A 19,331-nucleotide genomic window follows, 5' to 3' on the forward strand; every position below is an offset into this window, starting at 1 on the left:
ATTGGTGAGTTTTGATTAAAAACTGATAGCCTGGAGACCTTTTTTAAAGGGTAGTTGCATGAGTAGGACTAAAACTGGTGTTCATTTGTGTTAACACTAATCAGATATACATATCCTGTAAACTGACTGACTTACACATCATTTCACTAAAAGGATTATTCAAGTGATCTATGGAACATGTAACTGGCTGAGATGTGCCACATTCACGTGAAATGCAGAGCAAACTCGGCTTTTGAGACCTAGATCATCTTCAGCAATACAAAGACTTTGTTGACAGGTGCAAAATACACTGGCTATCACGTTTCAGAGGAGTCTTGTGAACTGTGTATGGGGTCTGCATGAAGTAGATAAGCATACTTGGCTTTTCTTTCTCTGTGTCATCTCAACCTCTTTCTCATGTGTTCTTGATTTTTGCTACATTGCCCATTCAGTTTTATGATCCGAGTACCCAGTTCTTTGGAATGTTATTCATATCTGTTGTAATTCTTTGGCTAGGTTCTCCTTGTTAGACAGTGCTCAAACTGAATGGACGAGTGTCTTTGGTACCAAATTTCTTTATGAGGTACGATGGTGGCTTGAGGCATGGTGATAGATATAAGTGTGTGTGGTATATACACTGAGACAAGGATGCATGTGGTCCTCTCGTAACCAACATCTTTGAGGAAAGGTAGCTGGCCCTCTTTCAAAAGTTCCAATGATAATTTTATAGTAGGTTGAATAGAGCTAAAATGTTCCATATACTGTTAAAGTTTTTTCATTCCATGTGGCCACACCACACACCCCCATGTCTGTAAAAACATGGTTTGAACTTGGTGGTTTCTGGTGTGTTTTCTTAAAGATATTCCATGCGTGTGCTCACCACAACAGGTGACAACAGACCACCAAAAATAAGAAATAAGTCAACGTGAGAATTTGCCTAAAAGTTCAATGAAAAAATCATCAAACTTCTGTGCAACTTGTTCCAAGGATTCAGAAACAGGTACTCTCAGTAAAATTTTGCCACACTATCCTAATGGATATGTTCATAATATGTCCCACATTGATTTCTGTGATTATTTGATACACTGTTGCTTGTGTGTTAGCACTAACAACTCTACGCAAAGGCTGTTGCCCTCTCTCTCTCTCTCTCTCTCTCTCTCTCTCTCTCTCTCTCTCTCTCTCTCTCTCGTTAAGCGAAGGCCATCAGCAGCTGTGTTGTCCATGGTGAGAGGTAATGCCTGAAGTTTAGTATCCTTGGCAGACTCTTGATGCTGGGGATCTCAGAATATTGAATTCCCTAACAATTTCCAAAATGGAATTTCCCATTTTGTGTAGTTCCAACTACCGTTCAGTGTTCAAAGTCTGTAAATTTCTGTTGTTCATTCATAATCATGTCAGAAACCTTATCACATGAATCGTCTAAGAATAAATTAAAACTGTGCCAATGCACTGCCTTTTCATATGTTGTGTACACGATGCTGCCACCATTTGTGTGTGTGTGTGTGTGTGTATCACTATCCCATGACTTTTGTCTCATCATTGTATGGTTCATCAATATTACAAATGTGGTTGTTAAGGGAATACATTCCTTCTGTACTGCAGGAAGTCCCCATTGTAGTGGTGGCACAGCTGTTGGTTTTTAATACACTTAATGACGTTATATGACGAGCCTGACTCCTTGAGGAGAGTTGTCATCTTTCTATCGATTTTTATTTATAGGATTGACATCTTTCTGTCTATAAAAAAAAATCATCATATTTTAGTTTACATGTGACATAAGGATTGCAGTGTTGCCATTTCTGGCTGGAAAACTTGCCGTTTCTTTGACCCCCACAGATCGCTAAGTACTATCTGTCCTTTCTTATAGATATTGGATCCAAGCAGTGGTTCTTGGTAAGCACTCTACAGGTTTTGATATAACCTCTTTCATTCCTTCTGGTGGGAGTGAAGCTGCAACATGCTCCACGAAGCTTATGTAAACTGCTGTTGGTAACATTTCTGGAGTGGGCACGAAATTTAGCCATTTAGTCTAGACCTTCACTGTACCCCAGTCCAGATGATTATCAGGTTAATTACTGTACAACTTCCTTCATCTTGTCTTCTTGTACAAGTGACTGAATTTTGCTTTCTGGTTTGCAGACATTTTAAGCTGCATTGATTGTGCTTCTGACCATGTTATATTGTCAACACATTATGAACAAACCAATAGTGTGGTGATGGGTAGTACATCATCATCTGTTGTGACAAACCTATACAAGGAATAATTTGCAGCAAAGACATTAGAATCCACCTAGTTCAAACCAACATGCCCCAGTCTATTCATGGATGGCATGTTTGTGGTGTGGCCAAAAAATGGTTCAAATGGCTATAAGCACTATGGGACTTAACTTCTGAGGTCATCAGTCCCCTAGAACTTAGAACTACTTAAACTTAACTAACCTAAGGACATCACACACATCCATACCTGAGGCAGGATTCGAACCTGCAACCGTAGTGGTCACGCAGCTCCAGACTGTAGCACCTAGAATGGGTCGGCCACTCTGGCCGGCTGGTGTGGCCACATAGAATGAAGAAACTTCAAGATTTCCTGGAACATTTAAACTCTATCCATCCTAACATATAATTCACTATAAATAGGGGCCAGCTACTTTTTCTCAATGTGCTAGTAGTAAGATGATCGCTGGGTCATAGTGTGTATAGAAAACGTGCATTGTGTGCCCCCACACATACTGATCTCTATCTCCAAGCCTCAAACCATTACCATGTGTCGCAAAGAAATTTGATGTTAAAAACTCTGGTCAATATAGCTTGAACTCCTTCAGATAAGGAGAGCCATGCCAAAGAATTAGGATACCTATGAACAGTGTTCCAAAGGAACATGTTCTCAGATCATCATCAAATTGAGCTGGTGTTGCAGTTGAGATATAGAATGCCTGACAAAGAATATGAGACTGACACAGATAAGTTGAGAGAGAAGAGGGGTATAATGCACTCTGCCTTGTTCACATGCACTCTGAGTGATGATCATTGTCTCTTGTTAACAAGTTTCAGATCTGACAGCAAGCTGAAGCATTCCAGAATGCAATTATTGAAGACTGATTCTCAAATAATGACAAATAAAAATTCGCTGGAGATGGGTGATAGGTGCACAGCAGAGGATACATTTATTGTACTGTAGACTGATTGATCTGAAAGGATTTTTTAGTAATGTTTTATAGTAATGTTAGAATTTATTGCACAAATTAACCTTTCTTTAAAAAAAAAAAAAAAAAAAAAAAAAAACCAACAGCTTTGGTCAACCCTCCTCAATGACGGACATACATGCTGTAGGACTGTGGTGCCCCACACTCATTTATTCAACTAAATTTTGTGTGATGTTTCCACTTAATTATATCTCAATTGTAGAAATGATGTGTTAGATTTGCCTTAATGTTTAGAACTGATCGTGGTTTGTGGGTGTAGGTTGTAAATAAATTTCACTTCTATGGAAGAAGCCACCCAGTGTGATGTCACAAGTTCTAGATGGTCAATTGACACTACCATTATGAGAAATCAGGCAGGCAGGTATTTGTATCATTGTTTCCCTTCCTATGTGACATGTTGCTCCACCTTACTGAATCAAAATATTTTAATTAATTACTGTGCTCAAAAGCAGATAAACAACTTGCTGTAGTAAAAATATTGTATATTTTTTACTGTTACTGCATTACCAATATCAACTTAAAAGGAAAGTAACTTTTAATTGCAACAGCTTCACACAGATCTCTATGCCCAAACTTTGTAATTGTTTTTTGTAAAAATCATTTTTAAAAAGAAACTTACCTCATTATTAAAGATTGCAGTTTATTTAATTTCTCTTAAGCTGGAGCTTATAGACAAATAGTAATTTGTGATCTCTAAGAATTGGCAACTTGTTGTTTCTCAGTGTCCATTCATGTGAATAGAGGCAAATTATCACTTTGTACTTCTGTTATCTTCAGTAGGTCCACCCTTGAGTGTGAGGTTGACACAAAAATTTTCTACTTTAAAATTACTCAGTTGGGATCTATACTGACAGTGCTATATAAATTTGTAATAATTATAGATAATACCCTTGCCCCTCTGTTGTATACTAACTGCAGAGAAAGCAGAGTAAGATTTTGTAAAGTTATTATTACCAGCCTCACAAAATTACAATGGTCCACAATTCACAAGCTTCATACTTTTTTGAGATACCATATATTGATGCTTCTCCTATCCCACTTAAGATTGAAGCATATAAAGTGTAACTTTTTACATATGGCATTTCTTATCATTCCATTCACTTCAGCAACATGATGGATTGTTCACATGGGTGCTGCTTACGGTGTAATTTGAGCTTCATTACTCTCACAGGAGTAGTATATGGAAGGCTGATTGCACCCTGAAACGTTTGTTGTGGAATTTTCTGTTTTTGTTAATTATTTGGCTTCTTTCTTCATTTGTTCCTAGCCCTGGCTTTTCAACATTTTTGGGATACATTGAAATTAAACAAGACTTTGCCATTTGTGTACCACTTCTTTGTATGCCCTCATTGTCTATTAATTCAAATTGATAATGGTCCAGGCCAGTATGCCTAGTCACGGTCTGCATTTAGTCAAACAAAGATATAAGCAGACCATATTAGGTGACAGCCAAAATACGCTTGAACAAAACCTGGCAGAACTATCACTTTTTAGAACTGAAAGGAAGTGCTGTAACCAAAACTTGTTTCTGTTTGTATTATCGCTTTTTTTAGGTGCTATTGGAGTTTGCATATACACATAAATTCAATAATGAACTACACATTTCTAAAAATATTAAGTGGTGCAGTAATCTTGGTATAGAATATTTATTTATTGTATTTTCTTATTTCTTCTTAGTTCCCATCCGTTTACTGCAAAAATCGACGCCGTGCTTTGGAACATACACTGGACAGGTGTGTGCCATTTGCATTTGATTTGAAAGTTGGTATTTTTGCACATCTATTTTTAATATTTTTTTGTACATGTTTATTAATACACTTGATTTTTTTCCCCTTCAGGTTTCATAATGATGACAATGGAAATGCACCATTCTTTCTCTTTGGTGATTTTAACTTCCGAATTGACACTCAAGGTGTTGTGAAAGTTAGTTTCCATTTGTATATGAACAATTCTTAGAGTATAAACAGTCACCCCACAGCATCCATAGGTTTGCATTTTTGTGTATTTTGCTCACAATTTTATTATCAGATTTTTATTTAGTTTGTGTACCTTTTCTTGGCTCCACTGTGTTTGTAGTTTCTGACTTCCATAAATAATAAGATAGATTTTTCTTTTGTACTTTAAATTTATATATGTTTACCTCTGTTGTATTGTAGTCTCTTAAACAATTTTTAATAGAATGCTGTATTGATAGCAAGCTGTGAAGTATTGACATATTATTACCGTATTACCGCAGTGTGAAATTACACTTAAGTTTATGCTTAGCATTACATCTGGTTGGCATATAACTTTCTTTTTGTAGACATTGATGAACTCCTTTCCAGAGATGAAATGTACAATATTATCAAGTTTTTGAACCATGATTATTTTCTGTGTTTTGTGTAATTATGGCATACCAAGGATATTTCACCAAGTCATGAAGGTAGATGGATGTTACCTCCAGCTTTCTTGTTTATTCAGTAAGGCAGTTTGCTTTCCAGGTGTGACTCCCATATGTAGATGAATGTAATAGGTGCAAGGGTAGTGTAGTGGCTTGTTTGTGGTTTTATTGTTGATGATAATGGCAGAAGGTAGAAAGTGAAACTTAGCGACAGCACATATCCTACTCATCTTGAATAGTGGTAGTTAGGCTGCTGAGATTAGTGTCCCCATTTGATGGAAGGTTGACCAAAAACAATGTCACAAGCCCTCACTATGCAAGACACTGTGGAAAGATTTGTAATCGACCCAGGGCATTAGCACTAAGTAAAGTGATTTAATTTTCAGGTGCACAATAACAACTGAAGTGTTATGTTATTGAATTGTTATTTATTTTTCAAAAAACATAACAAATGAGTACTAATATATAAAATATTTGGATAAATCCAAATCTTAGAAATTATGACTGGAACAGAACTCAAAGCTACAATCTCAAATCTGCCTTGGAGTGCAGTTGATGGCTCACACAAACTTTAAAATACTCAACCTCTCAATAGCTCTAAGTGCTCATATACTTTCTCTATTGAAAATGCCTTTTTTTGCTGTGCTGCCCAGTAAATATGTAAATTACATGGTGCCATATTGTAATACTTTTCATAATTCTAGAGACTGCATGCTACTTTTGCAGGTGGCTGATATAGTCTGTCGGTAAACTGAAGAGAGAGTGAGTGAGTGAGTCCGCACTCTGCCTGTTGTTGTTGTGGTCTTCAGTCCTGAGACTGGTTTGATGCAGCTCTCCATGCTACTTTATCCTGTGCAAGCTTCTTCATCTCCCAGTACCTACTGCAACCTACATCCTTCTGAATCTGCTTAGTGTATTCATCTCTTGGTCTCCCCCTACGATTTTTACCCTCCACGCTGCCCTCCAATACTAAATTAGTGATCCCTTGATGCCTCAGAACATTTCCTATCAACAGATCCCTTCTTCTAGTCAAGTTGTCCCACAAACTTCTCTTCTCCCCAATCCTATTCAATACTTCCTCATTAGTTATGTGATCTACCCATCTAATCTTCAGCATTCTTCTGTAGCACCACATTTTGAAAGCTTCTATTCTCTTCTTGTCCAAACTATTTACCGTCCATATTTCACTTCCATACATGGCTACACTCCATACAAATACTTTCAGAAATGACTTCCTGACACTTAAATCAATACTCGATGTTAACAAATTTCTCTTCTTCAGAAACGCTTTCCTTGCCATTGCCAGTCTACATTTTATATCCTCTCTACTTCAACCATCATCAGTTATTTTGCTCCCCAAATAGCAAAACTCCTTTACTACTTTAAGCGTCTCAATTCCTAATCTAATTCCCGCAGCATCACCCGACTTAATTTGACTACATTCCATTATCCTCGTTTTGCTTTTGTTGATGTTCATCTTATATCCTCCCTTCAAAACACCATCCATTCTGTTCAACTGCTCTTCCAAGTCCTTTGCTGTCTCTGACAGAATTACAATGTCATCGGCGAACCTCAAAGTTTTTATTTCTTCTCCATTGATTTTAATACCTACTCTAGATTTTTCTTTTGTTTCCTTTACTGCTTGCTCAATATACAGATTGAATAACATCGGGGAGAGGCTACAACCCTGTCTTACTCCTTTCCCAACCACTGCTTCCCTTTCATGTCCTTTGACTCTTATAACTGCCATCTGGTTTCTGCACAAATTGTAAATAGCCTTTCGCTCCCTGTATTTTACCCATGCCACCTTTAGAATTTGAAAGAGAGTATTCCAGTCAACATTGTCAAAAGCTTTCTCTAAGTCTACAAATGCTAGAAACGTAGGTTTGCCTTTCCTTAATCTTTCTTCTAAGATAAGTTGTAAGGTCAGTATTGCCTCACGTGTTCCAGTATTTCTACGGAATCCAAACTGATCTTCCCCGAGGTCGTCTTCTACTAGTTTTTCCATTCGTCTGTAAAGAATTCGTGTTAGTATTTTGCAGCTGTGGCTTATTAAACTGATAGTTCGGTAATTTTCACATCTGTCAACATCTGCTTTCTTTGGGATTGGAATTATTATATTCTTCTTGAAGTCTGAGGGTATTTCGCCTGTTTCATATCTTGCTCACCAGATGGTAGAGTTTTGTCAGGACTGGCTCTCCCAAGGCCGTCAGTAGTTCCAATGGAATGTTGTCTACTCCGGGGGCCTTGTTTCGACTCAGGTCTTTCAGTGCTCTGTCACTCTCTTCACGCAGTATCATATCTCCCATTTCATCTTCATCTACATCCTCTTCCATTTCCATAATATTGTCCTCAAGTACATCGCCCTTGTATAGACCCTCTATATACTCCTTCCACCTTTCTGCCTTCCCTTCTTTGCTTAGAACTGGGTTTCCATCTGAGCTCTTGATATTCATACAAGTGGTTCTCTTCTCTCCAAAGGTCTCTTTAATTTTCCTGTAGGCAGTATCTATCTTACCCCTAGTGAGATAAGCCGCTACATCCTTACATTTGTCTTCTAGCCATCCCTGTTTAGCCATTTTGCACTTCCTGTCGATCTCATTTTTGAGACGTTTGTATTCCTTTTTGCCTGCTTCATTTACTGCATTTTTATATTTTCTCCTTTCATCAATAAAAATTCAATATTTCTTCTGTTACCCAAGGATTTCTACTAGTCCTCGTCTTTTTACCTACTTGATCCTCTGCTGCCTTCACTACTTCATCCCTCATAGCTACCCATTCTTCTTCTGCTGTACTTCTGTCCCCCATTCCTGTCAATTGTTGCCTTATGCTCTCCCTGAAACACTCTACAACCTCTGGTTCTTTCAGTTTATCCAGGTCCCATCTCCTTAAATTCCCACCTTTTTGCAGTTTCTTCATTTTTATTCTACAGTTCATAACCAATAGATTGTGGTCAGAGTCCACATCTGCCCCTGGAAATGTCTTAAAATTTAAAACCTCGTTCCTAAATCTCTGTCTTACCATTATATAATCTATCTGATACCTTTTAGTATCTCCAGGCTTCTTCCATGTGTACAACCTTCTTTTATGATTCTTGAACCAAGTGTTAGCTGTGATTAAATTGTGCTCTGTGCAAAATTCTACCAGGCGGCTTCCTCTTTCATTTCTTAGCCCCAATCCATATTCACATACTACGTTTCCTTCTCTCCCTTTTCCTACACTCGAATTCCAGTCACCCATGACTATTAAATTTTCGTCTCCCTTCACAATCTGAATAATTTCTTTTATTTCATCTTATATTTCTTCAATTTCATCATCTTCAGAGCTAGTTGGCATATAAACTTGTACTACTGTAGTAGGTGTGGGCTTCGTATCTATCTTGGCCACAATAATGCGTTCACTATGCTGTTTGTAGTAGCTTACCTGCATTCCTATTTTCCTATTCATTATTAAACCTACTCCTGCATTACCCCTCTTTGACTTTGTGTTTATAACCCTGTAGTCACCTGACCAGAAGTCTTGTTCCTCCTGCCACCAAACTTCACTAATTCCCACTATATCTAACTTTAACCTATCCATTTCCCTTTTTAAATTTTCTAACCTGCCTGCCCGATTAAGGGATCTGACATTCCACGCTCCGATCCGTATAACGCCAGTTTTCTTTCTCCTGATAACGACATCCTCTTGAGTAGTCCCCACCCAGAGATCCGGATGGGGGACTATTTTACCTCCGGAATATTTTACCCAAGAGGACGTCATCATCATTTAAACATACAGTAAAGCTGCATGCCCTCGGGAAAAATTACGGCCGTAGTTTCCCCTTGCTTTTAGCCGTTCGCAGTACCATCACAGTAAGGCCGTATTGGTTATTGTTACAAGGCCAGATCAGTCAATCATCCAGACTGTTGCCCTCGCAACTACTGAAAAGGCTGCTGCCCCACTTCAGGAACCACACGTTTGTCTGGCCTTTCAACAGGTACCCCTTCGTTGTGGTTGTACCTATGGTACGGCTATCTGTATCGCTGAGGCACGCAAGCATCCCCACCAATGGCAAGGTCCATGGTTCATGGGGGGGTGGGGGTGGGGGGGCTCTCTGCCTACGAAATTAAAAAAAAAATTAAAAGAATTGAAATCATTAATAGATAGAACACAATAGTCTAAAATTGCTATGAACAATGATAGTTTTATAAAAAAATAAACAACAAATAAGTGGAACGCCATTTTCATGCATAAATCAGATTTTTTTCCCTGACTAGTACTGGGAATTTGTCGTAAACAAACCAGAAGTTTGAGAAGTGAATGTTAACTTAATTCACATCAGCTCCCAACTGAAAAATTTAACTGAATAATCCCATACAAAATAATCACATCTGCATATTTTATGATTATAAGAGGGCCCACAACACAGTATTACAACCTAGACTGTTTTCATTTTAAATTGTTGTGGTGTGGCCCCCTAGCCTACAGCCTATATAGCCTGCACATAAAAGCAGCTGTGATTGTATACACATTTGTGGAAGCTGTACACTGCAGCTCTTGCACCACCAGAAACCTGTTTCTTAGCAGGAAAACATTCTAGATATTTATGCTGAAGTGCATCATCACTTGGAAGTGTAGTTCTACACACTCAAGCGAGTACTCCTTGCATGATTGTCTTTGTTACAGTCTCTCTTTGATTTACATTTGCTATGTGCTTTGTAATTATTCTGTTGTGTGATTCTCTTTTTAAAAATGCATCGAATGAGCATCAGCTGTGTCTCATGTCTTTCTCTTCCTTGTTAGCATAACTCTGTGATGTCAGACCCGCTACCAGCTGCACATGTGCCTACAGGGGCAGTAACCAACCACACAAACCGCCACCATTTTGGCAATAGAATCCCATCCTATGGTTCACGAAGTTATAAAGCCAATTTGTAACTGCAGACGACACAAAGGGCTCAACAAAGATATGACCTCAGAGGCGCAAGATATTCTGGCATCACCATCATGCACTTATCTCTACTCAACTATCAAGAATGCCCTGATACCTACCTCTCGCACTCCAAGGTGAAGACAAGAGAAGCTACTCTGCAGCGAAAAACTAGGGGATCATTCTCCATCACAGCTACTGCACTGCATGTGTATGTTAGTAAGCAATGTTGTTAATGAAGACATCCTGCAGAATATTTAGTTATCGCACCTGCCATCCGATACACAGAAGATATTAATTGTGTGCTGGTGATACTGACAAACTTGCACAAACTGCAGATCACATAGCAGGGATGTTACCATCTGTGTACATCACCACAGTTTACCCACAGCCTCGGGCAGATAATACCCTCACTCCATTACAAGCACAGATCTCTGAGCTTGCCATACAAGTTTCTACTTTATGAACTCAAGAGTACCAGCTGCCAATCCTGTCACCACTGCCCACCAGGAAAGCACAGCTGCTCACACCCATCAGCAAGAGTGTGCTAGTACCACTGACAGTTTGACTCTGAGGTGCAGAACTGCTGTTGACTGTTCATGACAGACTATAATACAGAACTACAGTTACTGGTAGATACATGTCAGTTTCTGTCCGTCCGCCTGTCTACCACACCACAAGTGTGAGTATGGCCACCTTTTTGCTGCCAATGATTCCACGATCTCAACAAATGGTCAAATCACCTTAATGCTAAACTTAGCCTGCGATACAAATTTGGGTGGCAATTCATCGTAGCAGACGTAAAGTGCTTCATATTCGGAGGACACTTCTTATCTTTCTTTGGACTCCTGCCTGATCTCCATCATCAGCACCAACTTGATACCGCTACTAACCTTGTAACCAAGGTCGAGTAAATTATGTGGATGACACTGCAGTGCAAATGATAACCACTGACTCTCCATTCGTAGAGCTTCTGAAGCAGTTACTGGAGAACACATGCTAGATGCCCACACCAGCACCTGTGCAGCATCCAGCAGTACACCTTATATTAACCACACCAGAACCACCACTTCATGCTCAGCTGCACCACCTGCCACCTGGCACTAGTTAAACTGAAAGTGGCAGAGCATGAATTCCAATTCATGCTCAAACGGGAAGGTGCCTCCATTTGACCAGCAGTTGGGTGTCTCCACTGTATGTGGTCCCAAAGGAGAACAATGGATTGTGCCCGTGTGGAGGTTACCGACAGCTTGAGCCAAGAACCATCCCTGACCAGTATCTGATGTTGCATACTGAAGATTTCACTTTCAACATCAATGATGAATGCATTTTTACCACATAGGATTTAGTGCATTTATTTTACCAAATACCTGCGGCACTAGACAACATTGCTAAGACTGCCAGTGCATTTATTTTACCAAATACCTGCGGCACTAGACAACATTGCTAAGACTGCCATCTGCACACTATTTGGACTGTTTGAATTCTCTAGAATGCCTTTTGGACTTTGTAATCCTGCATTCATGTTTCAATGATTCATGGAAGAGATTTTTGTTACGTGTACATCAATGTTGTATCGGTCATATCAATCCAAGACGAAACACCTGTCACACTTATGGCAGATTTTCACTTGTCTTTGAGCACATGACAATTTTTTGGCATCACCGATTACTGTTGTCGTTTCATTCACAACCACGTCCTCCTGGTTGTACCATTGAATTTCTTACGTGGTGCGCTGAGGCTAAAGGACAAGCTGCCATGGAATAGTGAGCTGAGTTGGCATTTATCAAGGTGAAGAACGTCATCTGGTCACAAATGGTTGCAGTTTGGTAGTTGTGACATCACAGTACAGCAGTTCATTTAATGATAGTATTGTAACATTCTGGAGTTATGGATCTGACAGTTGCTTCAGAAAGTCTTGCAGCTCACTGTCTGCTTGTTGCACTGCAACAAGAGCTTTGAAATCAACAGTGTCAGTGATTGTTTCAATCCAAGAGAGTGTGTCTGCTGGCACTTTCAGGTCTCTCTCAACTTGGACTATGCAAGTGGTGAACTGTCTGATATAGTCTATATGGCACAGCTGATGTGTTGATCCTTTCTCCGGACACTGGCAGAAAGCAGACATCAGTGGTTTGTGATCTGTGACTGGGTTAAACTGTTGTCACTCTAACATGTGGCAAAACTTCTTAATGGAGGAGTATGCAGTGTACAGCTCAGTCATATGTAAACCAGTTCCACTATGAAGGTGATAACTTTCAACTGAAAGAAGCCAAGGGCTGCCAGTGTTCGCCTAGTTGCTGTTTCAGTGCAGCACCAATTGCAGTGGCAGACACATAAGTGATGAAACCCTACAAAATTTCACACCAGCCTGCAAGAGATAGACTGGAGTCCAGTTTTCAATGAAACAGATGTGAACAAAAATTATAATATTTTTCTGAACTAATTTATGTCTATCTTTGAAGCCACATTTCCCAAAAAAATAATTAGAAACAGTCATGTAGGCACTGTCAATAAGTCATGGATCACTGTAGGAATAAAAACATCCTGCAGATGCTGTATTATTCCCTCAGAACTTGTAATGATACAAAGAATTACTGTACCCTCCTAAAGAAGGTAATAAATAAGTCAAAACATACGTGCATTAAGTCTGAAATTGATAAGTTTGACAACAAAATAAAAAAAAATTTGGAATGTAATAAAGTGGGGGGGGGGGGGGGTACCAATAATGTAAAGAAACCTGAAATGATTGCAGAAATCTTTAACAGGCACTTTTTGTCAGCAGCAGAGAAGACAGGCTGTAAAGGTTCTGTGGACGAGTCATTGGCTCTTCTATAGAAAGCTATTAGTAGTAGACCCCCACAATTATCCTTAATTATGTCATGTTACAGTGAAAGAGATTGAAAGAATTATTACCTCATTAAAAAATAAAAAGTCTGTTGATGTGGACAATATTTCCTGTAAAATAGCAAAATATTGCTATAAATGTATAAGTTCAGTCTTGGGCAACATTTTCAATACATCTCTGCAAAAAAGAATAGTCCCGACAGGCTAAAACTAACTGTAGTGATACCACTCTTTAAAAAAGGTGATAAAAACAATGTTACAAACTATTGCCCAATCTCCCTCTTAACCATTTTTTCAAAAATTCTTGAAAATCTCATGCACAGGATGATTGTCAATCATCTTAGCTACCACAGTATCCTAAACAAAAGTCAGTTTTAATTTTGTGCTGGTCTTTCTACAGAACAAGCAGTATTGTGTTTCTCCAACCAAGTTCTGAACAAAAAAATGTCTCCAGTAGGTATTTTTTGTGACGTCTCAAAAGCCTTTGATTATGTAAACCATCTAATCCTTTTGAAAAAGGCATAATATTATGGTTTGGGTGGAACCGTTGGTTCGTTACTCCAATCATTGCTAAAGGACCAAAAGCAGACCGTAATGATGAGTGGCTCATCCAGAGAACCTGCTTCATGTGAGTGGGGCTTAGTAAGTTGTGGAGTGCCACAAGGCTCTGTTTTGAGTCCACTGCTATTTCTCATCTTCATTAATGATCTCCCACGTTGTTCTGATTCAAACAGTAAATTTACTCTTTTGCAGATGACACTACAATTCTAATTGACGATTTTACAGACAACAATCTTGAACAAACTACGAATAAAGTTTCAAAGATTGTAGTAAACTGGTTTTCTTCAAATGGTCTCTCACTCAATACAGATAAAACCCTTTATATGAGATTCCATACTTCACAAAGAAATTTGGAAGAAATTAAGTGCAGAGATCAAGAAATACAAAAAGCTAAGGTTACAAAATTCCTGGGTGCTTGTATAGACAGCAAATGTAACTGGTCAGCACACATTCTTCATCTTTATAAAACACTTATCGTATTTACTCGAATCTAAGCCGCACTCAAATCTAAGCCGCACCTGAAAAATAAGACTCGAAATCAAGGGAAAAAAAATTTCCCGAATCTAAGCCACACCTGAAATTTGAGACTCGAAATTCAAGGTGAGAGAAAAGTTTTAGGCCGCACCTCCAAATCGAAACAAAGTTGGTCCATTGTAATATGAGACACAATTTAGGTTGAATGAATGACGATACAGCTACAGTAGTTTGGTTCGAGTCATAAGCTTAGCAGTTAAGCTTTACCAGGTAGCCATTGCTATGCGTCAGGCGCTCCGTCCAGATTTATATGGATACCCTTCCTTTTTCATGTGCTTCGTCTGGTTTGAATTGATTGCTTATTTTTCTATGATCTGATAAGTGCCGTTCTCTTCGTTATAGATGTTTACGTCACTCTAAGCTGAAAATGCATTATTGGACTGTATCATGCATTGTTTGTCGCATTTTGATAATGAGTGTTTACGACCTGTTGCCGCTCACGGCATGTCTTGATGTCTTGCTTTTGTGCACGCTACCGCCGCTTCCAATTAAAAAGAGAGAGAGAGAGAGAGAGAGAGAGAGAGAGAGAGAGAGGAATCGTCTCATTAGCGAAACAATGACAAGAGACTGTTATTTGTTGTTACTTACACTGCTGTTTTCTTTGATAATAATCAACAGGAACAAAATAATAGACTGCGTGTGATAGAAGATGTGAAGGAGAGTTTAGCGAAAATTTTTCTTCGTTTAAAAATCTTTGCAGACGCCTCTTTAGTACATTACATTCTGCACAGAAATTAGTCATCTTAGATTTAAAAATCTAGTCAGTTGTCGTGCTTAATATCTGACTGTATCACTATTCGGCATAAGAATAATACGAATATAAACATGGCATGATATGTATATTCTTCCGCGTTTGCTGTTGTCTCACTCTAGTTTCGTAGTTTATTAGGCAGACAGGATTTAAATGAGATAGCAGCAAACACGAAAGAATACATGGCAAAATGTTTATATTCGTATTATTCTGATGGTGAAGAGAATACTGCATGTGATTCACAATTCGTAAAAGTTAGTACTAGCAACCATCTCTTGTCACAAGTAGGAAACTATTCCGAACGTAGAGTTGGCCATATTGACAAACATCCCAAACAGTCTTGCCAGTCGGATTTTCATAGTACATTGAAAGGCTGCTACATTCGAAGATGAACAATACGGAATTTGTATTTACTTTGTTGGATAATGTATGAAAGTGCAGTGGTCGAAACTCGGGGCGGAGAAAAAAATCTCGTCTTCCACCTTAATTTATTTACTGAAGCAGAGGTTGTGGCGCCAGTATTTTATCTTTGTGCTTGCAAAGCATGCCTCTGTAGCGCTACATATATTCGACGGCAGAAGTTAATTGTGGCGGCACCTATCAACATTTTACAGAACTTCCGGTTACTTTGCACTCGATTCTAAGCCGCAGGCAGTTTTTTGAATTACAAAAACCGGAAAAAAAAGTGCGGCTTAGATTCGAGTAAATACTGTAGCTCAGCAATATTTGCACTACGGGTTATTGCTTCAATGGCTGAAGCAGACACCATTAAGGCTTCATACTTCAGCTATTTTCATTCATTAATGTCATATGCTATTATATTCTGGGGGAACCAACCTCTCCCAAAGAAAATTTTCACTGCACAAAAAAAAAAAAAAAAAAAAAAAAAATTAGAATAATGAGTGGTGTCCATCACAGGCACTCCTGCAGGTGCTTGTTTCGAAAGATGGGGATCCTTACCACCTCCTCACAATATATCTTTTCCTTGTTGACCTTTGTCTGTGAAAACCCTTCTATCTACAAAGATAACACCCAATTTCATGACTATAGCACAAGAACCAATAACAGTCTGCACATTGAACTGAAAAGCCTCACTATGGTTTAAAAAGCAGCTTATTACTCCAGCATTAAGCTGTTTAATGCTCTCCCACCACACATCAAATGCCTCTCAAGGTGTACGTGTTAGAGAAATCTTTTTATGCAGTTGATGAATATGTGAAAGAAAATGTATATAATCACTAAATTTGTAAGTGTTGTAAAATTAGCATAATTAATTTTGAGTACTATCATATGCATATGACAAGTATTTATTGGTATTCCTGTATTTTCTTTGGAATATTTAGTTTATCTTGACTCCTGTATATATTACACATCCTTAATATGTGAAACAAAATGTTCTGTTAACTAAATGTGCTGTTGTTTAGCTGATATCTTATTTACATTGTATATTTGATTGCATTTATGCAAGGTATATTTCAACTGTGTACAATCTGACACATTCCATATCATAAATATATTACTCATCCTTAACATGTGAAACAAAATTTTCTGTTGATTGATTGTGCTGTCGTTCAGTTGATTTTTATTTACATTGAATCTTTTTATTGTATTTATACAAGTTATATTTGAGCTATGTAGAATCTGACACATTCCCTATCCTTGTGATTCACTCGTTACAGGATCTATGGAACAGGAAATGAAATTAAAAATATTCAATAAATAAAATTGACCTTTAGGGCAATAGGTGCTTCTGGAAGTGATAACATAGCTTGTGTGTTCCGTAGCAGTTTGTCTTTTGGTCTCAGTAGACCATGCTTGAATTCATTCAGTGGTAGAGCCAGGAGGGCATGGCTGTGAACGAAACCATGATAGAAATTGGTGACACCAAGAAATTGTCATAGTTCTGTACCTGTCATAGGCTGGTGGCAGCCATATATCTTTAGCATTGATAGTGTAGCGTAGGAATTGAACTTCAGCTTCTCCGAAAATTCACTTTGGTCGGTTGACAAGCAGATTGTGTGCACAAAGACAACTGAAAATTTGATACAAGTGCAACATGTGTTCTGCCTCAGAGCTTGACATAACCAAAATGTCGTCAATGTACACATAATAAAAATGTAGGTCATGTCTAACCTCATCCATGAATCATTGAGATGTTTGGGCACCATTACAAAATACAAAAGACATTCTAGTGAATTCAGAGTGTCCAAATGGTGCGCAGATGGCGGTCTTAGCAATATCGTCTGGTGTTGCAGGTATTGGGTAAAACATACATGTATAATCCAATGTAGTAAAAATGCACTTGCCATTTATGTTGAATACAAAATCTTCAATACGCAGTATCAGGTACCAGCCAGGGATGGTTCTGGCATTGAGCTGTCTGTAATCTCCTCATGGGCACAATCCATTTTTCTTTGGGAGCACATGCAGTGGAGATGACAGACTATTGCTCGAAGGGTGGTAGGTTACCTGTGTGAGTGTCAACGAGGATTTGTGCTTTGCTGCTTTTAGTTTCTCTGGTGTCAGGCAGCAGGCAGTTTGGTCAAATATGATGTGGTGTACTATCAAGTGCTGTACATGTGCTAGAGAGGGCGTCTATTGTGTGGTATTGAGTCGTGCATGAGGAGCTCCGTGAACGGAGAGTCACTGGTTATCACCCGCACTGCAGTGTCATCCATGTGATTTACTTGCCCTTAAATTACTGAGATGGTTGTGGTATCAAGGAGGCACCTGTGGCAGAGGTCATGGAGGAGTCCACAGATGATAAGAAATCAGCTCTGAGTATGGGGCATGTTGTGTCTACTACATTGAACTGCCACTCAAATTTACTTTGCAGGCCTAAGTTTAGTGTTAACGTGTATCAGCTATGTGTTAATATTGTGAAACCACTGGCAGGGAAAAAGTGACAGTCATCACAGTTGCAGTGCACCATATGAACAGATGATAAACTGATAAATCAGCACCCGTTTCTGCCAGGAGCTGTAGCTTTGTAGTATACTGTCTTGTGAACAGTCAACAGCAGCCATCTGAAGAGCCAGTGGCCAACGTCATTGAGTTCCTGTCTAGTTTGCCTTCTTGCGTGGTGGACTGCAGTTTTGCATCTTGGAGCCAAACTGTCAGTGGTGCCAGAAGACTTTCTGATGAGGGTGAGCCGCTGCATTTTCCCAGGGGAGGAGGGCGGGGGTGGCAGTGACTGGATTACTGACTGGTACTCTGAGTTCATAAGGCAGCAACTTGGGCCCGAGCTCCGTGATCTGCACTTGCAAAGCGGTGGTGATATTTGCCTGAGGGTGTGAGCAACCTGTGTCTACACATGCAGATGGATACATCTTCGCTATGTGGTCCATAGTTTGCACAAGCACGTAAATATAACCAGGTCACGCTGTTAATAACTTCTGCGTGTTACATGGCAGGCACAGTAATCAATTACTCTACAGGATGTCTTCGTTGACAGCATTGCTTGCTAACATTCACTGACGATGTAGTAGCTGAAATGAAGTGCAGTTTCTTAGCCCTTTTATGTGGAGTAGCTTCTCAGATTTCCCTGTCTTGGATTCCGGGAGACGAGTAATCAGGGTGTTCTTGATAGTTGTGTAGTGAAAAGTGCTGGGTGGTGACACCAGGATGTATTGCACTTCCATGGCCATATGATTGTTGAGCGCTGCAACAATGTAACGATACTTTGTGTCACCTGCCGTTTCGTGCACTAACATAAGTTGCCTTTCTAGCTGTGCAAAACACTGGACAGGATTGTGTTGCCAAAACAATAGCGGTTTTACCATCACACAATTGGTTATTGTGCCTTTAGGCATATGTGCAGTTGGTAGCATTGTTTGACACCATGGAGTTGTGGTGATAAGGACTCAAAAGATGTATGATGTGATTGATGTGGATGGTGCTTACTTAGCATGATGTGGCATGATAGGAGATGTCAGTGACTGTCTAATATCGTGTCTATGTCACCAGTTGTTGTGGGTGTAATAAATGAATGCTTTGATTTGTACCACATCCCTAAAGGTTCTCTTTCTTAATGGGATAGACAAAACATAAATGAATGAAATTGTGCACAACAATACGGAAATAATAGATTGCTACTCATCACACAGGTGGTGTCAAGTTGCAGACAGGCTCAGCGAAAAGGAATGGTAGAAGTATTTCAGCATTCAGTCA

The 19,331-nt window shown here is 39.1% G+C and overlaps 1 protein-coding gene across 7 annotated transcripts in view; it reads left to right on the forward strand.

Annotated features, from left to right (window-relative positions):
* Window positions 1-19,331, forward strand: part of LOC126175019 (inositol polyphosphate-5-phosphatase A) — a 275,390-nt gene that overhangs the window by 111,038 nt on the left and 145,021 nt on the right. For 5 of the 7 annotated variants that reach the window (XM_049921515.1, XM_049921517.1, XM_049921511.1 and 2 more), the window contains 2 exons: window positions 4,860-4,915; window positions 5,021-5,105. In XM_049921515.1, the coding sequence (XP_049777472.1) occupies window positions 4,860-4,915; window positions 5,021-5,105 (141 nt within the window). Of the gene's footprint in view, window positions 1-4,859; window positions 4,916-5,020; window positions 5,170-19,331 lie in introns of those variants that run through there. The other 2 variants (XM_049921513.1, XM_049921514.1) reach the window with 2 other exon arrangements.

The sequence above is a fragment of the Schistocerca cancellata genome, chromosome 3, assembly GCF_023864275.1.
Source record: "Schistocerca cancellata isolate TAMUIC-IGC-003103 chromosome 3, iqSchCanc2.1, whole genome shotgun sequence".
NCBI classification, from domain to species: domain Eukaryota; kingdom Metazoa; phylum Arthropoda; class Insecta; order Orthoptera; family Acrididae; genus Schistocerca; species Schistocerca cancellata.